An 8,317-nucleotide genomic window follows, 5' to 3' on the forward strand; every position below is an offset into this window, starting at 1 on the left:
ATATAGGAGGCGAAGCCGAGGGTTTCGTGATGTACAAGTTACAAAGTCCGGGAGACTCTTTGAGTTTGTCTCGTAATAGTTACAAGTCATTATTCCTAATACAACTCTATATTTCCAAACTATTTCATAACTGGGCTTCCGGGCTTCATAAACTTCGGGTCGTGGGCCTTCAGTAAACCCCAGGTACCATCTTCGGTAGGCCCATTGGGGATGCCTATGTCAGTCGTCTTCATGGTTGTTCACCACGTGTAGCAACTATTGCAACTACTTTGAAATAATACTACTACATGAAATATAAAGACAATCATAAGGCTCCTGCCGGTTGCCACAATACAATATTGATCATATCATACATATTCATCATCACATCATGGCCATATCACATCACCAAACCCTGCAAAAACAAGTTAGACGCCTCTAATTTGGTTTGTATATTTTACGTGGTTTATGGTTTTCGAGTAAGATCCAATCTACCTATGAACATGAACCACAACGCTGATACAAGTGTTGTCAATTGAAATTGTAAATTGAATCTTAACTATGATGAGAGAAACTGACACCCGCAAAGCCACTTATGCAATACAAGTTGCATGTCAAACGTGGAGCAGGTCTCATGAACGCGGTCATGTAAAGTTAGCCCGGGCCGCTTCATCCCACCATCCCGCAAGATGCAAAGTACACATAAACAAGAGACAACAAAAGCATAAACGCCCATAAAACCATTGTGTTCTACTCGTGCAACCAATCTATGCATAGACACGGCTCTGATACCACTGTAGGGATTCGTAACATAGAAAATAAAAAAATTCCTACCTCAAGAACGAATAACAAGCCAAGATCTAATCTAGTAGATGGTAGCAACGAGGTGAAGATCATCATACCCTTGAAGATCGCTAAGCGTTAACGAGATATATCTTGTGGTTGATGTAGTCGATCACGTGCCGCTTGCAAAAGCGCGTAGAAGATGACAGTCGGGCAACACCCCGCACTCGGTCACACGTTCGGTGTTGGTGACAACGTCCTTCTCCCCGTTCCAGGCGGCCCATTTGACAGAATTTCTGGCCCGGTTAACCACAGAACTTCCAACTCGGTTTGCAGAAAAACGGTCGTTGCGCTGCCTTTTGACGCGAATTGACACTAGGTACCCGATTCGAGCTTCTCGTTTCTTTGCTTCTGGCTTCGCGTTCCAGCACGACTCGCGTCGTCCCTCTTATCGATCCCGACTCAGAATCCGGCGCAATGTTCCCGAGTCGGGGGACGTGCCACCGTACCGCGTTTTCGGCTACTATGGGCAGGATCCAGACTAATGCGGGCAAGATGTCAACCGCGGTAGCCATGGCCCCGAAAGCCCAAGCCATGGGCAACAACTAATGGCTCTTTCCTTAAATAAATTTAGTAAGAAACCGTAATAGATCTAAACTACCTCTTGGGTCGCTCTCTCTAGGGTGACTCTGGAGGCAACTCCAACCCTACCCCCCTGTCGCGACTGACGGCGGCAGCGAGGCCCCATCCTCGCGGCTCGTTGGCGGGCTGGGCACATTTTTCCTCCTAGTGCAGGAAGGCGCTCCGCGCGACGGCGGCGGCTCGGTCAGGCGCGGTGTTCCGGCGAGCGGCTTCAGCGGGCGAGGATCCGGGAGGGCCGTTGGGTGCGCCCTCGTCCTGGTCGTCTGGGCCCTTGGGTCAAGGCAGGGGCCTGGCCCTTGGGAGCCTATCCTCCCCCCTCCCCTGATTTATTGTTGTCGGCAGCCATGGGGGATGTTGGGGCCAATCTAGTGGGAGGTGCCCTTCACGTCGGGTTTCACTGCCCCACCTTGCTTCTTCCGTGTTGGTGTTGGTGGGAACCGCGCTGGTTGCAGCGCGCCAAGTCAGAAGGGGTCGTGGTGGTGTGGGCGCTGAAGTAGCTGAGGTCGAGTTGTTCGGGTCGGGTCCCTTTCTACCATAGTGGTCTGCATTTTTTGGTCGATCCGGCGATGCGAGGAGTTAGGAAGTTGGGGCGGCGGCCCTGGAAGGTGGGAGCCATGTTGGTTGGCGGGCGAGCCAATGGCTCTGGTGTTGGCCGGTACCACGGTCGTGAGGGCGGCGTGGTGTTCGGCGAGCAGTGCGTTGTGGCGGTGGAGCGGGTATCGTCTCGGCGGTGTCATGTTCCTGGTGTTGGAGGCGGAGAGGTTATGCCGAGGGGAAACCCTTGCCCATTCCTGGGCCGGTCGGCGAAGCATGCGGACGTCGTTTCCTTCTTGAAGGTGTCGATGTGGTGCTCTTGGTCCTCCTTCGTGTTGTGGGTGAAAACCTAAGATCCTCAGATCAGGCGGTGGTGGCGCTCTTGTGTCGTCTTCTTCAAGACACCGTCTTGGAGTTAGCAGCGTGCGGCTCTCCAATGGTGGTGTGGCGGAGCCGCGGTATCTTCGGATGGCGTTGGCCCTGCGCTTGGCAATCTTCGGCAAGGCTTGTGTCGTGCCCTACTCCCCTGTTGGGTTACCCCGGTGCTGCTTGTTGGTTTGTGATCGGCGGTGGTCGATGCCTGGTGGTGGTCGGCCGCTGGTGGGCTGCTACAGGGAGTTTTGTTGACGGTGTGCGTGTTCGTTGGCTCACTCTAGGGTGAGCTCCGGCCCGACAACTATTGTTGTCCGATTTCCTCTCCGATTTTGCGTTGTCTTCGTAAGGGTGGTGACCATTGTTCGTGTTTCCGGTTGTAGCCTTGGTGGTAGTCCGTGTGGGTGTGTTGGTGTATTTTGTAAGCTGGATTCAGCACCTTGTATCTTGTCACCGTTGAGGATGTTATTAATTTAACATCGGGCCGTTGGCCTTTGATCTAAAAAAGAAACCATAATGACGGGGCAACATCATGGAATCAGACAGAAATTTTGTGTACTATTCCTCCCAGATACCCCACTTATTTGCCATGGAAGAGAACAGTTTTGCTATGAACTATCTCGGACAGGGAGGGGTAAATGGCATTCAGAAGGCGGCAAATCATGGAAGAACAAAATCAGTCATTCGCAAGGGTTGCATCTCCTTGCCCTAAGAAAGGAGTAAAATCAGTTCCACGCAAAGTTTGGACCGCTAGATTTATTTAGGAGGTTAGTTGTATTCTCACCGGATTATACACTATCTAAGCAAGCCTAAATGGGAGATTGCGGAGATGACAGTAAACAATCTGACAAATGAGACAAGACACGCCTGGACAGTACTCCGTATTTCTTTGTATTCTCAATAGTTCCTGCAGAGATTGCACTGAATTCTCAATATTTTTATTTCTTCTCTTCCATAGAATTGCATTACATGCTCCTGTGAACATAGGCCAAACTCCCCTGAATTGACACTCTGCCAGTCTGCCGGAGACAGTGGAAACAGGGAGAATTTGCAAATGTGGCGTAAAATAAAGCAAACCACTTTGTTGCACCGTCCACAGGAAAAAAGGAAAATACAAGGTTGTCAAAGAAATGCATAATGATATACACACCTGGAGGCTGGTATGGACGAACGGTACTAGCTTACTGACTTGAATAATATAGATGCTTGTTTCACATGTACAGCTTCATTATTCTGATGGATTACAGAAGTAGGAGGATGTTGGAAGTGAGCTCCTTGTAATCGCCTCAAGTAGCCGTGGCATCGGCGGCACTTCAAGGTCAAGCAGACCCTCTAGAATACGAACAACTTCGCCCATTGTGGGTCGATCAGACTCGTCATCCTGAATGCACCAACAAGCAACCTTGCATAGCCGTTCAGCCTCCTCTAGATTTACATCACCAGATAATTTTTCATCCACCAAGCTCGCCACATCTCCCTCAAGAAGCATTTGCGCAGCATGCACGGGGAAGAAAACAGCGCAATCACCACCTGCATTGTATTGTTCAATTGAGTTCTGTCTTCCTGATATGATTTCCATTAACACCATCCCGTAGCTGTAAACGTCGACTTTTGCTGTGATAGCAACCCCGCTTATCCATTCTGGTGCAAGGTATCCTGCAGTTCCCCTAGCTGTAGTCAGAACCCGACTAAAATCCCTCCCCATTAACTTGGCCATACCGAAGTCAGCAATTTTAGCAACAAATGATGCATCCAGAAGTATATTTTGCGGCTTGATGTCACAGTGTATGATCAAGTCTTGGCACCTCTCATGCAGGTAGGCCAGTCCTCTAGCAACTCCCAGAGCTATTTTATACCTAGTACTCCAGCCTAAAACTGTGCTGTTGTTCTGAAATAGATGCATGTCAAGAGAGCGATTTGGCATGTGCTCATATGCAAGCAACCTCCGTTCACCCTCGCAACAAAAACCAATCAGTCTAACTAAATTGATATGTTGTATAACTCCGATTGAAGCCACCTCAGCCCTGAATTGTTTTTCTCCTTGACAAGCCCCATCGATCCTTTTCACTGCTATTGTAGCTGATTCAGTTAGATATCCCTTGAACACGGAACCAAAGCCACCGGCACCTAGCTTCTCCAGGAAATTTTTCGTTGCCCGCTGCAAATCAGTGTACCTAAATGCAATAATTCCACCACCGTCTTGGAGATTTTTCAGCGTGCCACCAGACCGCCCCCGATTGTTTCTCAAAATAGTCAGTAGGAAAACTAGCAATATAAGTGCCAGCAAACTCAATGCAGTGACAATGATAATTGTGGTAACCCTGATTGTCACTCTTTTGCCTGATTTTCGAGTTTGCATCTCTTTTGCAGCAAGGCGAAGATAAAGTACTGCACCATTTGTATCCATAGTGTCAATATGCTGTTGCTTTACATTGATGAGTTCCTCGTGCCAAATAGTGCATATACTGTCGATGAAAGAATATGCAGTGCAAGAGCAATATCTCAGGCAAACATTTGCACATTCTCTAGCACTAGTAGCAGCACCTATCTTGTAAGCATTCTGAGGCAGTTCCACATTAGACATGGAGTAGAATTCATCAGTCATTCCTGTAGTACTCCTGTTACTTTTACAGTTTAAAGGAGTATTTCTCACACATCCACCGCTTCTGTCACTTAGCTCCCAATCCTCTTGCGATCTTATGGAGAAGCCCTTCATACAGCTACAATATTGAGCTGGGTTGTCACTGCACACAGTGAATGGTCCACAGAGAGCATAGACATCACATTGAGCTTTAGGGTTGGAGTAGGAACCTAGCCAAGCCTGTGAGACCTCATCCCAAATTAATGTCTTCATTTGACCAGATACATCAAGGCGGTGATGCATGATCATCGTGTCATTCAGCAAGGTGAATGTGAAGTACTCTTCATGCTTGTTGTTTACAAATTTGAAGTCTATCAAGTTGTGGCTTACCATCTCTGGTATCAAGCTAAAATACTGTCCATTCCATTCCCCGCTAGACCAGTACACTATGGATGAGTTCAAAGGTGTAAGTATCAACCCTTTAGGACCTAACTCATAACAGTAACGGCCACGAGCTGGGTCAATCAAGTTCTTTCTGGAAACAAGACGGCGGGTCAAACCAGTGTCCTTGTCCCAGCCAATCTTTGCGCCGGGGAGGAAAGTATCTGTTGGGTGATCAAAACTCTGCCATAAAATGTCAGATGAGCTTAAGGTATTTTGTAGGACAAGGTTTCCATTGTTCGTGAGCACGGCAATAGTCGTGTTGGTTCTGATACTAACTTGGCTAGACCATATCATGGAATTGTTAGGCTTGTCTAAGACAACAAGATTGCCATCCCGGGAGATTGTGAACCGAACTAGGGCAGGTTCTTTGATTGGATCATCACAGTTTGCGACCCAGACTGGAGTTATTGTGGGCACTTTACTGAACCAAATGCCAAAGTACCAGTTCAAAGTGTTGTGGGACTTACTGCCTGTTTGGAAGAAGCCGAGCGCGAACTTCCCATCCAAGGAGAAAAGATTGTCACCGTAAACAAGTTCTTGGCCAGGTGAAATGAAGTTGGTGGCAACAGAGGACACAAGAATTTGTAGGGTGAACGTATGACCAAGAACTAGTAGGAGAAGAAGAAACATGTTGAAGTCGAAGAGATGGGGAACAGTCTGCAACTGATATGAAGCATAGAAATGGCCTGTGCTACCTTAATATCAGGAAACGAGGCAAACATAGTACAGCACAGGACAAGATTCAGTCATGGTGGAGACTGGGGAGTCCGACAGGTTCCCTTGCCGCTGGGACACGGCTTAAATGGTAACCACAAAGCTGTTGAGTGAAACATCCTGACAACGGCATAAGACCTTCAGTGATCACAATTCACAACAGCCATAAATTTGTCAGGTTCAATCAGCATCAAGGAAACAGAGACACCTGAATAACAGAACAACAGCTAACTGCCAACTAACAAATGATTTTTCAGCTGCCAATGCTTTTTCTTAGACTAGAGACTGAAACCAGTCTTTGGAACACTTGCGAGTCTGCAATAACTACTCTGATTTCGCAGTCACCGTCTAGTTACATTTGGCCTCCGCGAGCGGTAACAAATCAAGATCGATGTATTACCACTTTGCAGTCAGCTTCACAGAATTACAGCACCCATAAAACTACAGATATGTGACGAAAAACTAGCTTACGCTAAAATGCAGACATCACCTGGCTGGCAGCATGTATCCTCACCCAACTTGTGCTCTTCAGTGAAAGGGCATTACTACTGTCCTGCCAGGTTCTGAAAACAAAATCGCATTGATCACAACCAGTCTTAACTGAACAATTGAAAGAAGCACGGATCATCTAACCAAATCTCGCATTCAAACCTCAGGGAAACAAATAAACCTGAAACTAGCAAACTACAGTTGGTGGGCTAGGGTTGATTCTGAACCGAAGGCATTCACAGCAATTCCGATCTACAACTTTTCTACCAGATAATCATGAGCATTTACCCTGTCAAAAACATTTTTTAATTGCTCACCGAGTGAAACGGTGAGACCTGCGCTGTGCCGCAACGGACGAGCTCGCGCCGAGCAGTGGCGAAACGGAGCCATCCTTGCGAGTGGCGGAGCCACGAAGACAAGGGCCAAGCAGCTGCAAATCCGGCCGAAGTGATTGGTGTTTGGGGGTCGGTTCTACAAAGGGCCTGGGCCTGCTAATGAGTAATGAGGCCGTCACGGCAAGGCAGATGCCCAAAACAAGGCAAAGAACTGTGTACTATTCTTCAGCATTGGCAGGCGGTCGGCAACATACCCAGATTCATTCCTATCAAGAAATCAAAATCTCCAGATTAAACATGACAATCAGATTTAACGTTTCAAGCATTCGCCGGCTGCATTGAACTGAAACTAACCCGGTCGATTCAATAAACCATGTTGTCTGCACATCGCACCTCAGTTTCAGATCTCGCTTGCATACAGTAAAATAGAGAAGATCATGGAAGAAATAGCATTCAGACAGCAGGCATTGAAACACAGGTAACATTTCATTGAAACTGAGCCCAGGAGGCGAGCTACCACTACAGAAAGCAAAGCAACATGCCTGCTAGGTTCTACTATTCCCTACACACAGACCACCAGCACACCGAACACCTTCAGAACAGATCTCTCTTAATCAATCAGGCCCTCTCGCCCCTGATGCGTCGCGCGAGCTGGATGTCCTTGGGCATGATGGTGACGCGCTTGGCGTGGATGGCGCAGAGGTTGGTGTCCTCGAAGAGCCCGACGAGGTAGGCCTCGGCGGCCTCCTGCAGCGCGGACACGGCGGAGGACTGGAAGCGGAGGTCGGTCTTGAAGTCCTGGGCGATCTCCCTCACCAGCCGCTGGAAGGGCAGCTTCCTGATCAGGAGCTCCGTGCTCTTCTGGTAGCGCCTGATCTCCCTGAGCGCCACCGTGCCCGGCCTGTACCTGTGAGGCTTCTTCACGCCGCCGGTCGCCGGCGCGCTCTTCCTCGCGGCCTTGGTGGCCAGCTGCTTGCGCGGCGCCTTTCCTCCCGTCGACTTCCTAGCCGTCTGCTTGGTCCTGGCCATCGGAGGTGGCGGGAGGAGCGAGATGGGATTTGGAGGATTCGAGGTTGGAATGGCGTTGTGAGGTTCGGATCTGGGGGACGATGTATTTGTAGCGGCTGGGAAGGCGGGATCGCGAAATATTTCGGGCGGTTGATGGCGGGTTTGGTGTCCTGCGCTGGGTGATTCTGGAGCGTGCGATGTGATCGGACGGCTGCGTGACGCCTCTGCTATTGGCGATCCGCGAGAACGGGGAGAGTAGGATGGTATTGGCTGCCGTGACGTTGGGAGGATTGAAGGACCCACCACTGGAGGATGAGGGCATCTTCTAGGAGTATTCTGTTTTCCAACCCGCAGGAGCGACCGTGCACCGACCACCGTGTACAGCGGAACGGTGTGTTGCGGCCATGCCATTGTCACGTGCATGGCTCATTCTGCA

The 8,317-nt window shown here is 49.2% G+C and overlaps 1 protein-coding gene across 1 annotated transcript; it reads right to left on the reverse strand.

Annotated features, from left to right (window-relative positions):
- Positions 1–3,265: 3,265 nt before the first annotated feature.
- On the reverse strand, positions 3,266–7,902 carry LOC124672063 (G-type lectin S-receptor-like serine/threonine-protein kinase At2g19130). Its single transcript, XM_047208355.1, has 5 exons — positions 7,498–7,902; positions 7,293–7,435; positions 7,086–7,139; positions 6,540–6,612; positions 3,266–5,998 (listed from the first exon to the last, which is right to left on the reverse strand). Exons 1-5 carry the CDS (start codon positions 7,900–7,902, stop codon positions 3,539–3,541), a joined length of 3,135 nt encoding a protein of 1,044 aa, XP_047064311.1. The 3' UTR covers positions 3,266–3,538.
- Between the last annotated feature and the right edge of the window lie 415 nt (positions 7,903–8,317).

This window comes from Lolium rigidum, chromosome 7 (assembly GCF_022539505.1).
Source record: "Lolium rigidum isolate FL_2022 chromosome 7, APGP_CSIRO_Lrig_0.1, whole genome shotgun sequence".
In the NCBI taxonomy this organism is placed as follows: Eukaryota; Viridiplantae; Streptophyta; class Magnoliopsida; order Poales; family Poaceae; genus Lolium; species Lolium rigidum.